Source organism: Oncorhynchus masou, unplaced genomic scaffold (assembly GCF_036934945.1).
Source record: "Oncorhynchus masou masou isolate Uvic2021 unplaced genomic scaffold, UVic_Omas_1.1 unplaced_scaffold_1407, whole genome shotgun sequence".
In the NCBI taxonomy this organism is placed as follows: Eukaryota; Metazoa; Chordata; class Actinopteri; order Salmoniformes; family Salmonidae; genus Oncorhynchus; species Oncorhynchus masou.
The window spans coordinates 15539-31786 of NW_027004007.1; the positions used below are offsets into that span (position 1 = coordinate 15539).

General features: G+C 40.3%; 1 protein-coding gene across 2 annotated transcripts; it reads right to left on the bottom strand.

Annotated features, from left to right (window-relative positions):
- Positions 1-7870: 7870 nt before the first annotated feature.
- On the bottom strand, positions 7871-13464 carry LOC135530727 (proline-, glutamic acid- and leucine-rich protein 1-like). 2 transcript variants are annotated; one of them, XM_064958935.1, is made up of 4 exons: positions 12778-13464; positions 12226-12322; positions 11918-12095; positions 7871-8949 (listed from the first exon to the last, which is right to left on the bottom strand). In XM_064958935.1, exons 1-3 carry the CDS (start codon positions 13082-13084, stop codon positions 12020-12022), a joined length of 480 nt encoding a protein of 159 aa, XP_064815007.1. In that variant the 5' UTR covers positions 13085-13464; the 3' UTR covers positions 7871-8949; positions 11918-12019. The 2 variants fall into 2 exon arrangements, with proteins under 2 accessions (XP_064815007.1, XP_064815008.1); XM_064958936.1 differs by lacking the exon at positions 7871-8949 and adding an exon at positions 11688-11768.
- Between the last annotated feature and the right edge of the window lie 2784 nt (positions 13465-16248).

Here is a 16248-nt window from a genome sequence, read left to right on the forward strand (position 1 = left end):
AGAAACCCAGCCCAGACCCAGATAGAGCAAGCTGTACCATCTGGTGTTCTGATCTGGAGAGACGCTTCTCTTCCTCGTCAGCATCAGGATGTTGTTGAAGCTCCCCAGAGGATCCACCATAGTCATGTCCCTCTCCTGTGTGAACGAGAACATCAAACAGGTGGTAAACTTATGATCTACTACTACAATCACATAGGGTCTTACAAGAGGCATTAATATCTCTAAACAGGGCCTAAAATGCAAATGTTAAAGGGTTGTTCCACGAAATGGGTGCCTGTTGCATCCCTTTGATATTTAAGTAGAAATTATGCACCAATATTGAATTTTAAAAGTATGTTATATTAGATGAGGTGCACTTTAATATAGACCACATGGATAATTAAATGTAGGCACCATATATAGTGTATATAATAATGAAGGCACCATATATAGTGTATATAATAATGTAGGCACCGTGTATAGTGTATATAATAATGAAGGCACCGTATATAGTGTATATAATAAGGTAGGCACCGTATATAGTGTATATAATAATATAGGCACCGTATATAGTGTATATAATAATGTAGGCACCGTATATAGTGTATATAATAATGTAGGCACCGTATATAGTGTATATAATAATGTAGGCACCGTATATAGTGTATATAATAATGTAGGCACCGTATATAGTGTATATAATAATGTAGGCACCGTATAGAGTGAATATAATAATTTAGGCACCGTATATAGTGTATATAATAATGCCACTTAAAAACCACACATTAGTTCAACAACGGCATAGTTTGTGCCCCTGTTTTTAAGACAGTACTCACTGGTGTTAATCTGATATTCTGTCTCCTCCTCTTCAATCCCAAAACGTCTTCCTCCTTCACCTTTACTGAGATAGCATCCTCTTCCTCTCTAAAAGGTTCTTTCTCTTCTTTCCCTATAACAGCCTCTTCTTCCTCCTCTTTCATTCTGAAAGGTTCTTCCTCTCCTTTCACGGTAATATCCTCCTCTTCTTCTTCGTCTTTCACGACAATGTTCATCGCCAGAGATTCTTTCTCCGTCCAGCAGACCTCCTCTTCTTTAGCAGGGGAGGAGTAGTTTAGTGAGCTCATGGTCCGGGATGTTAGCTAGCTAGCATTAGCGACTAGCCTAGTGAGCAACAATCTTTAACAAGTTTGCAAATTGAACATGCAAATTAGGTTCAAGTTGACCCGTTAATACGTCAACTGAACTGCGTTTACAACACTGAGATTACATAATGTACATTAACATGATCTAAAGCGTCAATCTTCCAGTTTTATGTTGGCTAGCAAGCTACCGAGGTAGTTGAAAGAGTTGGCGCTTTGTTGTTCCTGAAGAAGGGTCCCGTCCAGTCCATTATACGTCACGCAAGAATCATCACCCGAAAGACGCCCATTATGTCATAACAATTTAACAATAAACAGATATATTTTCTCTTATGTCTTACAAATAATAAGTTCATGTTCACAGACGTAGAAGCTTAATATGAATATGTGGATAATGAATAAATACTTCTGTGCTGCCATCCTGTTAGAAGGTAACAGACTGTTTAATTACAGTGGTAACGATGGATTTTCATTGTGTTCCATGGTGTTTATCGCCCCCTAGTGGAGCTTTCTGGTACTTAGAAAGACTGTACCAAAACAGTAAGTGGAGAATTCGTTCTGTGCGCATCGAAGTTCAGGTCTTTCAGTGCAGTTATTTCTTGTCACGCTTCAGCCTCTGAAAATATTTGTTTGTAAGTTCGTTTCAAGCATGTTGCTAATGATGATAATCTTGTTATTGATAGAATTGCTTACTTATCAATGTCAGTTGGTTGCATTTACTCACACAAATTACCTTGCCATTCATGTATGCCGTCAGCTGTATTCCTGCTCGTGCGTCATGTAAACGAATTGTAAAACATACAATACTGAAGTTTTGTTACTGTTTCTGGTGTAATATGCTTTGTTATTGTACAGAGGTGGTTGCACATTATTAGAGTAATTAAAGGAGTTAGCCAATTACCATATGAGTAACAATTAGCTATATGGTTTGGCATCATGCCAGATACATGGTACATTGGCACGTGCTTTGTATTTATGCAACTTCAACTTGAAATGTATAATGTACAGCTACAGTATGTCGGTGTGAATTGAATACTAAATGTATAATGTAGAGCTACAGTATGTCGGTGTGAATTGAATACTAAATGTATAATGTAGAGCTACAGTATGTCGGTGTGAATTGAATACTAAATGTATAATGTACAACTACAGTATGTCGGTGTGAATTGAATACTAAATGTATAATGTAGAGCTACAGTATGTCGGTGTGAATTGAATACTAAATGTATAATGTAGAGCTACAGTATGTCGGTGTGAATTGAATACTAAATGTATAATGTAGAGCTACAGTATGTCGGTGTGAATTGAATACTAAATGTATAATGTAGAGCTACAGTATGTCGGTGTGAATTGAATACTAAATGTATAATGTAGAGCTACAGTATGTCGGTGTGAATTGAATACTAAATGTATAATGTAGAGCTACAGTATGTCGGTGTGAATTGAATACTAAATATATAATGTAGAGCTACAGTATGTCGGTGTGAATTGAATACTAAATGTATAATGTAGAGCTACAGTATGTCAGTGTGAATTGAATACTAAAGTATATTCTTTTCTGTATTTTGTAGTTTCAAACCTAAACATTTTTAATATTAATTCAAGAAAAGTCACGCCTTGGAAGTTTTATTGACTAAACTTAGTTGTTAGCTATCTATCTGTCTAGTTTTGCATGGGAACGCACCTCAAGGGCAGAATAACTTAGATGAATAGGTAGCGTGTTCATACACAGTTTCTCTGCTCACTTTTCACATTAGTTTTCATCTAGATGTGACGGTACTATTCCCCTTAAAGCAACGCTCTATAAAATTGAATAAACCTGTAAACAACAGAGCAAATGCATCACATGCAAATAGCCCTTGATTATCAGGGGGTCATATAGAACTACTCAGACATTCCAAATATTACTTGATTATCAGAGGGGTCATATAGAACTACCCAGACATTCCAAATATTACTTGATTATCAGAGGGGTGTATTATGACATCATATAGAACTACTCCGACATTCCAAATATTACTTGATTATCAGAGGGGTGTATTATGGCATCATATAGAACTACTCCGACATTCCAAATATTACTTGATTATCAGAGGGGTGTATTATGACATCATATAGAACTACTCAGACATTCCAAATATCACTTGATTATCAGAAGGGTGTATTATGATGTCAGAACTACTTGCCCTGCTGGACACAATAGAGCAAATGCATCACATGCAAATAGCATTTGATTATCTGTAGTGCTTTACACTGAGTATACAAAACATTAAGAACACCTGCTCCTTCCATGACATAGACTGACCAGGTGAATCCAGGCTAAAGCTATGATCCCTTACTGATGTCACTAGTTAAATCCACTTCAATCCATGTAGATGAAGGGGGGGGACAGGTTATATAAGGATTTTTAAGCCTTGAGACAATTGGAGGCATGGATTATGTGTGTGCCATTCAGAGGGTGAATTGGGAAGAAAAATATTGAAGTGTCTTTGAACGGGGTATGGTATTCGGTGCCAGGCTCACCGGTTTGTGTCAAGAACTGCAACTCTACAGTTTCCCATGTGTACCGAGACTGGTCCACCACCCAAACAGCAGCAGTCAATGCAGTTTAAGATTTGAGAGTGTGTGCAAAGCTGTATTTGTATTAGTCAGGGACAGCCCTATTGGGAACAGATACCAGTGGTCAGATCTATTGTATTTGTTCAAACTAAACTACAGCACTTACTTTGATGTGTCAAATCTGATCCTTTCATCTCTTCTCCTCCTCTCACAGTTCCACTCAGCCCCATTGTTTTCCTGCAGTCCACCAGCAGCACAGACAACCTCTTCATACCCAGCAGTAAGGTGCTACCGGGAGAGGCACGACACGGGGACTCGGGAGGGAGGAAGGGCTAGTGTTGTCCTGGTAACCAAAAAGAGGGGACACAGACACATATCATTATGGATGCTGATGTCACTGTTGACATAAAGTGCTTTACAGAAACCCAGCCCGGACCCAAAAGAGCTGTATAGAGCAAGCTGTATCCTAGACCAGACCAAGCTGTACCATCTGGTGTTCTGATCTGGAGAGACTCTTCTCTGCCTCGTCAGCATCAGGATGTTGTTGAGGCTCCCAGAGGATCCAGGATAGTCATGTCCCTCTCCTGTTTGAATGAGGACATCAAACAGATGGTAAACATATGATCTTCTATTGCGATCACAGAGTCTTACAAGAGGCATTAATATGTCTAAAAGGGGCCTAAATGGCCACTTTCATCATGATTTCTAAATATATTGTTTGTGATGCAAATGTGAAAGGGTGACTTTCACTTTTACTTGAGTCATTTTCTATTAAGGTATCTTTACTTATATTCAAGTATGACAATTGGGAACTTTCTCCACCACTGAGGCATGAAAATGTCTAAAAAGGGCCACTTTCATCATGATTTCCTAAAACATTGTTTGTGATGCAAATGTAAAAGGGTAGTTCCATAAAATGGTTGCCTTTGCGTCCCTTTGTTATTTTAAGTAGAAAATATGCACCAATATAGAATTTTAAAAGCCTGTTATAAGTATAAGAATTCAATATATCCATTTAAAAGTCCCAAAAACACATGTACCAATGGCAGATTGCCCCTTAATAAACAGTACAGTGAACAACATATTCAAGTGTAGAACTTCAGTAGAATGCCCCTTTAAAATCACACATTAGTTCAACAACTGCATAGTTTGTGCCCCTGTTTTTAAGACAGTACTCACTGGTGTCAATCGGTACTTCAGTCTCTTCCTCCTCCTTTTTCACTCCCAAAACGTCTTCCTCCTCCTCTTTAATTGAGATAGCCTCCTCTTCCTCTTTCACTCCAACATGTTCTTCCTCTTCTTTCACGACATTCTCTTCTTCTTTCAATGTTATGGCATCTTCCTGCTTTTTGATTCTGAAAGCTTCTACTTCCTCCTCTTCCACTCTGACAACCTCTTTCCCATCTTCCTCTTTCACTCTGATATCATCCACTTCTTCTTTCAAAGCAATAGCCTCCTCTTCCTCCTTTATCATCCTGAAAGCTTCGTCTCCTTTCACCAGAGCTTCTTTCTCCGTTGAGTTTAGTGACCTCATGCTCCGGGAGATTAGCCTAGTGCCGTATCTCGTTAATACATTTGCAATTTTAAGCAAATTGCGTTTAAATGAACTAGTAGATACGTAAACAGAATTATGTTTAAAACACCAAGAGTAATATACACAGGATTGGTTGAAAGCGCTTCAATGTTTCGGTTTTATGTTGGCTAGCAAACCACCGCTTTGGTTGAATCAGAAGCCTTTTGTCGCTGTTGAAGAAGCCTCCTGTTACCGTCCACCAGATTATACGTCACGCAAGAAACATCACCTGAAAGACTCATATCGCCATCTGCTAACATTTAATTGACAACGTTTTTGGGAAAGCTTTTCAATCAACCAGGAGATGGTTGTCATTAGCGTCATTGTTAACAGGTATACAAATGCACACTCAGACAGGGGCATTTCCTCTTCTATATATAACATGCGTTTTTCTGGATTTTTTGTTGTTGTTATTCTGTCTCTCACTGTTTAAATAAACCTACCATTAAAATTATAGACTGATAATTTCTTTGTCAGTAGGCAAATGTACAAAATCAGCAGGGGATCAAATACTTTTTCCCCTCACTGTATATTATATTATAAAATAAGGATCTGCTGGAGTCCAAGTCAAACCAAGATTCTTTATTTCTGAGCTCAGAGAGAATAACAGAGTTACACAGCGCAGTGTAGACAGTCTGAATGCCTGAAGCATTGAGTGATTAGCACATATCTTTATAGTTGCTTGTTCCTGTGAGGGACTTTATTCATACAAGGACACAGGTGCAGCTGGTTTGCAACACAGAATGATAGTCCCAAGAACAGGAGATTATAATAGGACAGTTTCACAAGGTTAGTCACATACTCAGTTATGTGGACACACAAACAATTAACATTTTCCATGACAGAGTCTGAACATTTTCATTTCATTAAATCATCAGTGGGCCAACAATGCAAATGTAAACAATGGAGCAAATGCATCACATCCAAATATCCCTGTAATATCCCAATGGTAATATCCCTGTATTATCCCTGTATTATCCACTGTATTATCCTGTAAATATTCTGTATTATCCCTGTAATATCCCTGTATTATCCCTGTATTATCCCTGTATTATCCCTGTAATATCCCTGTATTATCCCTGTATTACCCCTGTATTATGATCCCTGTATTATCCCTGTAATATCCCTGTATTATCCTGTAATATCCCTGTATTATCCCTGTAATATCCCTGTATTATCCTGTATTATCCCTGTATTATCCCTGTATTATCCTGTATTATCCCTGTAATATCCCTGTATTATCCCTGTATTATCCCTGTATTATCCTGTATTATCCTGTAATATTAATTATCCTGTATTATCCCTGTAATATCCCTGTATTATCCCTGTATTATATCCCTGTAATATCCCTGTATTATCCCTGTAATATCCCTGTAATATCCCTGTATTATCTGTAATATCCCTGTAATATCCTGTATTATCCCTGTATTATCCTGTAATATCCCTGTATTATCCCTGTAATATCCCTGTATTATCCCTGTATTATCCCTGTAATATCCCTGTATTATCCTGTATTATCCCTGTAATATAATATCCCTGTAATATCCCTGTAATATCCCTGTATTATCCCTGTATTATCCCTGTAATATCCCTGTAATATCCTGTATTATCCCTGTATTATCCCTGTATAATATCCCTGTATTATCCCTGTAATATCCCTGTATTATCCCTGTATTATCCCTGTAATATCCCTGTAATTATCCCTGTATTATCCCTGTATTATCCCTGTAATATCCCCTGTATTATCCCTGTAATATCCCTGTATTATCCCTGTAATATCCCCCTGTATTATCCCTGTATTATCCCTGTATTAATATCCCTGTAATATCCCTGTATTATCCCTGTATTATCCCTGTATTATCCCTGTATCCCTGTAATATCCCTGTATTATCCCTGTATTATCCCTGTATTATCCTGTAATATTATCCCTGTATTATCCCTGTATTATCCCTGTATTATCCTGTAATATCCCTGTATTATCCCTGTAATATCCCTGTATTATCCCCTGTATTATCCCTGTATTATCCTGTAATATCCCTGTATTATCCCTGTATTATCCCTGTAATATCCCTGTATTATCCCTGTATTATCCCTGTAATATCCCTGTATTATCCCTGTATAATATCCCTGTAATATCCCTGTATTATCCCCTGTATTATCCCTGTATTATCCCTGTATTATCCCTGTAATATCCCTGTATATCCCTGTAATATCCCTGTATTATCCCTGTATCCCTGTATATCCCTTATCCCTGTAATATCCCTGTAATATCCCTGTATTATCCCTGTAATATCCCTGTATTATCCCTGTATTATCCCTGTAATATCCCTGTATCCCTGTTATCCCTGTAATATCCCTGTATATCCCTGTAATATCCCTGTAATATCCCTGTAATATCCCTGTATTATCCTGTAATATCCCTGTAATATCCCTGTATTATCCCTGTAATATCCCTGTATTATCCCTGTATCCCTGTAATATCCCTGTATCCCTGTTATCCCTGTATTATCCCTGTAATATATCCCTGTAATATCCCTGTAATATCCCTGTATTATCCCTGTATTATCCCTGTAATAGGATTCTTTGTATAAGTACATTTTACATACATTTTCATCTGGTATAAACAAGAACACATTGTCAGTCAACAATATAAGACAACGGGAGCACTGTGTATGTTCTCTGATGAATTTTAAGTCAATGTGATGTGAAATATCAATTTACACACTATAAGTAATTATTCTGTGCTGTGTGGATTCTCACATGATGATTAAGTAACTGTGATGAGAAATATGTCTTCCCACAGTCTGACCATTTGTAAGGTTTCTCCCCTGTGCGCAGTCTCATGTGTTTTTTCAGGCTTCATAATTTGGTAAAATTCTTTGCACAGCGGGAGCAGGCTTCTTCCCTGTGTGTATTCGCTCATGGGCTTTCAGGTGTCCTAACTGGCTAAAACTCTTCGCACACTGGGAACAGTGGTAAGGCTTCTCTCCTGTGTGGGTTCTCACATGAACTTTAAGTGACTGTGATGAGTAATATGTCTTCTCACAGTTAGAGCATTGGTAAGGCTTCTCCCCTGTGTGCAGTCTCATGTGTTCTTTCAGATGTCCTAAATAGACAAAACTCTTTGCACAGTGGGAGCAGTAGTAAGGTTTCTCCCCTGTGTGTATTCGCTGGTGAGTTTTCAGGCTTCCTGACTGGCTAAAACTCTTTCCACACTGGGAGCAGTGGTAAAACTTCTCCCCTGTGTGTATTCGCTCATGAACTTTCAGGTTTCCTAACTGGCTAAAACTACTTCCACATTGGGAACAGTGGTAAGGCTTCTCCCTGTGTGTATTCGCTCATGAGCTTTCAGGTATCCTAACTGGCTAAAACTCTTTGCACACTGGGAGCAGTGGTAAGGCTTCTCTCCTGTGTGGGTTCTCACATGAACTTTAAGTGACCATGATGAGTAATATGTCTTCCCACAGTCTGAGCATTTGTAAGGCTTCTCCCCTGTGTGTATTCGCTCATGAGCTTTCAGGCTTCTTAACTGGTTAAAACTATGTCCACACTGGGCGCAATGGTGTGGCTTCTCTCCAGTGTGTGTCCTCCCATGTCTTTTCAGGCTTCCTGGCTTGGTAAGACGCTTTCCAATCTGGGAGCAGAGGTGCCGTCTTGCTGGTTTGGACGTCTCTGGTTCCTCCAAATTTGGTTTTCCTCCTGCCAAAGACAATGTTTTTTTTTAAAGAGAGACCAAAATTAAATCTCCCCATGATAAAAGTGCTTGCTATGAGGTTTAATCCAAATAAGAGCCCTCAACCTGAGGCCAGTTTTCAAACATGTAATAATTTAAAATAAATTATGTTGTAGAGCTTCCTGGTAATTACTGATATGTTTACTTACTTTTTAATTAATTATGTTTTAGAAGTCAGAATACAAACAACTAGAAAGTTCTAGGACCCTCAGACATTGATGGATTCCTATCAGGTGGTTCTAAATATATATATCATAGTTGTAATAATTTGACTTTTTCCATATGCACCAACACTTATTTCTCTCAAATTTTGTGCACAAATTTGTTAACATCCTTTTGCCAAGATAATCCATCCACCTGACAGGTGTGGCATATCATGAAGCTGATTAAACAGCATGGTCATCACACAGGTCCACTGTGTTGTGCTGGGGACAATAAAAGGCCACTCTAAAAATTTGCAGTTTTGTCACACAACGCCACAAATGTCTCAAGTTTTGAGGGAGTGTGCAATTGGCATGCAGGCATATCCACTGGAGCTGTTACCAGAGAATTGAATCTTAATTTCTCTACCATAAGCCACCTCAAATGTTGTTTTAGAGAATTTGGCAGTACATCCAACCAGCCTCACAACCGCAGACTACGTATAACCATGCCAGTCCAGGACCTCCACATAGTCTTAGACCAGCCACCCGGACAGCTTCATTGGCTGGGCCTGGCTCCCCAGTGGGTGGGACTAGCTCCCCAGTGGGTGGATGGCTGCGCCCCTGCCTAGTAATGTGAAGTCCATAGATTAGGGCCTAATTTATTTACATTGACTGATTTCCTTAAATGAACTGTAAATAATTGAAATTGTTGCAGGATGTTCTCAATGGTGCAGCTGTAGAACTCTTTGAGGATATGAGGACCCATGCCAAATCTTTTCAGTCTCTTGAGGGGGAATAGGTTTTGTTGTGCCCTCTTCACAACTGTCTTGGTGTTTTTGGACCATGTTAGTTAGTTGGTGATGTGGACAACAAGGAATTTAAAGCTCTCAACCTGCTGCACTACAGCCCGGTCGATGAGAATGGGGGCGTGGCTCGGTCATCCCTTGCCTGTAGTCCACAATTACCTCCTTTGTTTTGATCACGTTGAGGGAGAGGTTGTTGGCCTGGCACCACATGGCCAGGTCTCCGATCTCCTCCCTATAGGCTGTCTTGTCGTTGATCAGGGCTATCACTGTTGTGTCATCGGCAAACTTAATGATGGTGTTGGAGTCATGCCTGGCCGTGCAGTCATGAGTGAAAAGTGAGTACAGGAGGGGACTGAGTACGCACCCCTGAGGGGCTTCTGTGTTGAGGATCAGCGAAGTGGTGTTGTTTCCTACCTTCACCACCTGGGGGCGGGAAGTCCAGGACCCAGTTTCACAGGGCGGGGTTCAAACCCAGGGCCTTGAGCCTAATGATGAGCTTGGAGGGTACTATGGTGTTGAATGCTAAGCTGTAGTCAACTTCTATGGTATTGAATGCTGAGCTGTAGTCAATGAACAGCATTCGTACATAGGTATTCCTCTGGTCTAGATGGAATAGGGCAGTGTGATGGCGATTGCATCGTCTATGGACTCGGCAAGAAAATTGAAGTGGGTCTAGGGTGTCAGGTAGGGTGTCAGGTTGAGGTGATACGATCCTTGACTAGTCTCTCAAAGCACTTCATGATGACAGAAGTGATTGCTACAGTCATTTAGTTCAGTTACCTTTGCTTTCCTGGGTATGGGAACAGTGGTGGACATCTTGAAGCATGTGGGGACAGCAGACTGGGATAGATTGAATATATCCGTAACAGGTGTGCCTTGTTAAAAAAGTTAATTAGTGGAATTTCTTATCTTCTTTATGCGTTTGAGCCAATCAGTTGTGTTGTGACAAGGTAGGGGGGAGACAGCCCTATTTGGTAAAAGACCAAGTCCATATTATGGCAAGAACAGCTCAAATAAACAAAGAGAAACGACAGTCCATCATTACTTTAAGACATGAAGGTAAGTCAACATCAAAAATGTCAAGAACTTTCAAAGTTTCTTCAAGTGCAGTCACACAAAACTTGAAGCGCTATGATGAAAACTGTCTCTGACGAGGACCGCAACAGGAAGGGAAGACCCAGAGTTACACCTCTGCTGCAGAGGATAAGTTCATTAGAGTTAACTGAACCTCAGATTGCAGCCCAAATAAATTCTTCAGAGTTCAAGTAACAGACACATCTCAACATCAACTGTTCAGAGGAGACATCGTGAATCAGGCCTTCATGGTGCTGCAAAAAAGAAACACCACTAAAGGACACCAATAAGAGGAAGAGACTTGCAAGAAACATGAGCAAGGGACATTAGACCGGCGTAAATTTGTCCTTTGGTCGGATGAGTCCAAATTTGAGATGTTTGGTTCCAACCGCCATGTCTTTTTCCACAGTGAAGCATGGAGGTGGTGGTGTGATGGTGCTTGCTGGTGACAATGTCTGCAATTCATTTAGAATTCAAGGCACACTTAACCAGCATGGCTACCACAGCATTCTGCAGCGATATGCCATCCCATCTGCTTTGCGCTTAGTGGGACTGTCATCTGTTTTTCAATGGAGGACAATGACCAAACACACCTTCAGGCTATATAAGGGCTATTTGACCAAGAAGGAGAGTGATGGAGCGCTGCATCAGATGACCTGGCCTCCACAATCACCCAATTTAGATGGTTTGGGATGAGTTGGACCGCAGAGTGAAGGAAAAGCAGCCAACATGTGCCCAGCATATGTGGGAACTCCTTCAAGACTGTTGGAAAAGCATTCCAGGTTAAGCTGGTTGAGAGAATACCAAGAGTGTGCAAAGTTGTATTTGTATTAGTCTGGGACAGCCGTATTGGTAACAGATACCAATGGGCAGATCTATTTTATTTGTTCAAACTAAACTACAGCACTTACTTTGATGTGTCAAATCTGATCCTTTCTTCTCTTCTCCTCCTCTCACAGTTCCACTCAGCCCTGTTATTTTCCTGCAGTCCACCAGCAGCACAGACAACCTCTTCATACCCAGCAGTAAGGTGCTACCGGGAGAGGCACGACACGGGGACTCCGGGAGGGAGGAAGGGCTAGCGTTGTCCTGGTAACCATAAAGAGGAGACACAGACACATATCATTATGGATGCTGATGCCACTGTTGACATAAAGTGCTTTACAGAAACCCAGCCCAGACCCAGATAGAGCAAGCTGTATGCTAGACCAGACTGTACCATCTGGTGTTCTGATCTGAGAGACTCTTCTCTGTCTTGTCAGCATCAGGATGTTGTTGAGGCTCCCCAGAGGATCCACCATAGTCATGTGTCTCTCCTGTGTGAATGAGAACATCAAACAGATGGTAAACGTATGACCGTCTATTCCAATCACAGAGTCTTACAAGAGGCATGAATATGTCTAAAAAGGGCCTAAAATGGCCACTTTCATCATGATTTAATAAAATATTGTTTGTGATGCTCAGGGTCGTTCCACGAAATGGGTGCCTTTCCATCCCTTTGATATTTTAAGTAGAGATTATGTTTCAATAGTGAATTTTAAAAGCTTGTTATACTAGATGGGGGGACTTTAATATAGTCCACATGGAGAATTAAATACATCTAATTTAAAAGACCCTGAAATATATGAACCAATGGCAGATTGACCCTTTAACAATTTATACAGTACTGAACAACATATTCAAGTGTAGAACTTCAGTAGAATGCCACTTTAAAACACCACATTAGTTCAACAACGGCATAGTTTGTGTCCCTGTTTAAGACAGTACTCACTGGTGTTAATCTGATATTCTGTCTCTTCCTCTTTCACTCCCAAAACGTCTTCCTTCTTCACCTTTGTTGAGAAAGCATCCTCTTCCTCTCTAAGCGGTTCTTTCTCTTCTTTTCCTATAACATCATCCTCTTCGTCCTTCACTATAACAGCCTCCTCTTCCTCCTTTTTAATTCTGAAAGGTTCTTTCTCTCCTTTCACTGTAATATCCTCCTCTTCTTCTTTCACGACAATGTTCAGCGCCAAAGCTTTTTTCTCCGTACGGCAGACATCCTCTATTTTAGCAGAGGAGTAGTTTAGTGAGCTCATGGTCAGTGATGTTAGTTAGCTAGCTAGCATTAGCGAATAACCTAGTGCTAGGCTCAGTATCAATATTTAACAAGTTTGCAAATTGAACCAGTAGCCATCTTCTTTAGCAGGGAATAGTAGTTTAGTGAACTCATGGTCAGGGATGTTAGCTAGTTTGCTAGCTAGGTAGCATTAGCGGCTTGGCTCAGTATCAATCTTTAACAAGTTTGCAAATTGAACAAGCAAATTAGGTTCAAGTTAACCAGTTAATACGTCAACAGAAATGTTTTTAAACACTGAGATCAGCTAATGAACATTAACATATTTAAATCCTGAATGTTTCAGTTTTATGTTGGCTAGCAAGCTACCGAGGTGGTTGAAATAGTTGTTGTTCCTGAAGAAGCGTCCCGTCCAGTCCATTATACGTCACGCAAGAAGCAACACCTGAAAGACGCACATCGCCATCTGCTGGCTGGAGTGGGTAACGCAGTTTGGAAACAATAGTTACAACACTTTTGTATTGGAAAGAACGTCATAATAATTGAACAATAAGCTGATATTTTTCATCTTTCGTCTTACAGATAATAAGTTTCCTGACAACACAACAGTGGTTGGCCTGATCACCGACAACGATGAGATGGCCTACAGGGAGGAGGTCAGAGAACTGGCAGTGTGGTGCCAGGACAACAACCTCTCCCTCAATGTGAGCAAGACAAAGGAGCTGATCGTGGACTACAGGAAAAGGCGGGTTCGAACAGGCCCCCATTAAATTGAGGGGCTGTAGTGGAGCAGGTCGAGAGTTTCAAGTTCCTTGGTGTCCACATCACTGTCATGACGTTGGCCTGATGGGCATAAATACCTCTTCCGCCCTTTTCTCTTCTCTAACCTACTGAGGTTACATTTAAAAAAAATAACCTTGGTTAACATAGAGATTCTGGGAACATCAGAAGGTGGGGGGGTGGGGATCAATTGAACATATGAACTTAATGAATATGATATTCTGGTAATCATTTGACCAATGACCAATGGAACACATGGAGTGGTACTTCATAAATATGATGTCAGTTCGGTTGTCATCTGAGACGTTCTCATCAATGATAAGATGACATCAACTCTACACTGGAAAGTCTCACACGTCAGAGTTATCAGATTCACATGTTCAATAAGAGCGTTGAATTGTTTGTTCAATTTAAATGTTTGAATATTAAATTATTTGTGATGGGATGAAATGTGATTTTAGCTTCTAAAAATGTGAGATTTGGATTTTCATAAGATAGGGCTGCTCAATCAGTGGCCCTCCCCTGCGAAGGGACAAAGGCTGTAAAACTTTTCAAACACACCCTCCTCTTCCTTCCTATATAAGCTCTTGACTACAACATAACTATCTGTTCCCATGACGTAGGATGACGATCCTATGTCAGAATGGTTCAGATAAAACAACAAGAACGAAGCCAACATCAGCATGAGCTTTGGTTGCGAATGGTATGAACTTTGAACTCTTATTCACGACAGAAGCGATACCTCCCAGCCGTTTGAGTGAGCGACCGCAGCTGCAAACGGTAGGTTAGGAAGGAACAGACAGAGTATCCCATCTACCACACAACGACGTTACTACAATTTATCCAAGTGACCACCAGAGACATTCTTCAAAGGACAGAGGTCTCGGTTTGGCAACACGGTCTTGCATCTACCACCAACCTACTGAAGCGCAGCTCAGAGTAAATATTTATTGCATTTTCCTTTTCCAAATGGGCAGTAATTTAGAATGCATAAGATACTGTATTTACGATAGCACAGCTTCGCCTCTGTTCCAGTGTCCTGCTCTTTCACTCAAACCCCGCCCATTTTCCTTTGTGTAACAAGCTGTCATATCTGTTCCGCCCGCTAGGGACATTTCCCATGACGTAAAGAATTATCCAGGTATAATTAATTCTTTGTATATGTTATTCTGTGTGATTTAGTTAGGTATTTAGTAAATAATGAATTAAACCCAATTTTGTATTGCTGATTCAACTTGTTAGCCAGGATTCTTGCAGATAACCAAGAATTTACAACTTTCAGAATATGAGACTGAAGTAAGATGACGATTCATGTTGACTGCTATTGATGTAAAATATTGCTAAATCAGAGAAATTATTTTATAGAATAGCATGTCATAGCAATTAATCCGGCATAGCCAAAGACACGACATCACCAACAAACTATCATCGTCCAAACATACCAAGACAGTCTCAGGAGACTGAAAAGATGTGGTACGGGTCCCCAGATCCTCAAACGGATCTACAGCTGCATCCTGACCAGCTGCATCATCGCCGTGCACGTGACTCTGTACACTGATAGTGTTAGCCAGCTAGCTAGCTAGGGCGGGCAAGTTAACTGGCCCTGTTGTCGAACATACATTTCAACTCAGTTTTTCACAATTCCTGACATTTTTAATCCTAGTAAAAATTCCCTGTCTTCAGTCAGTTAGGATCACCACTTTATTTTAAGAATGTGAAATGTCAGAATAATAGTAGAGAGAATGATTTCTTTCAGATTTTATTTCTTTCATCACATTCACACTGGGTCAGAAGTTGACATACACTCAATTAGTATTTGGTAGCATTGCCTTTAAATTGTTTAACTTGGGTCAAACATTTTTGGGTAGCCTTCCACAAGCTTCTCACAATAAGTTGGGTGAATTTTGGCCCATTCCTCCTGACAGAGCTGGTGTAACTGAGTCAGGTTTGTAGGCCTCCTTGCTCGCACATGCTTTTTCAGTTCTGCCCACACATTTTCTATAGGATTGAGGTCAGGGCTTTGTGATAGCCACTCCAATACCTTGACTTTGTTGTCCTTAAGCAATTTTGCCACAATTTTGGAAGAATGCTTGGGGTCATTGTCCGTTGGAAGACCCATTTGCAACCAAGCTTTAACTTCCTGACTGATGTCTTGAGATGTTGCTTCAATATATCCACATAATTTTAATTCCCCAAGATGCCATCTATTTTATGAAGTGCACCAGTCCCTCCTGCAGCAAAGCACCCCCACCACATGATGCTGCCACCCCGTGTTTCACGGTTGGGATGGTGTTCTTCGGCTTGCAAGCCTCCCCCCCCTTTTTTCCTCCAAACATAACAATGGTCATTATGACCAAACAGTTCTATTTTTGTTACATCAGACCAGAGGACATTTCTCCAAAAAGT

Excerpts from the sequence above, each read along its gene's own strand:
- LOC135530727 (XM_064958935.1), bottom strand. The coding sequence starts at position 13,084 with ATGAGCTCACTAAACTACTCCTCTGCTAAAATAGAGGATGTCTGCCGT. Across the intron at positions 12,323-12,777 it reads AGAATATCAGATTAACACCA|GAGAGACACATGACTATGGT; the intron begins GTGAGTACTGTC and ends TCATTCACACAG. Across the intron at positions 12,096-12,225 it reads TCAGATCAGAACACCAGATG|GACAACGCTAGCCCTTCCTC; the intron begins GTACAGTCTGGT and ends TATGGTTACCAG.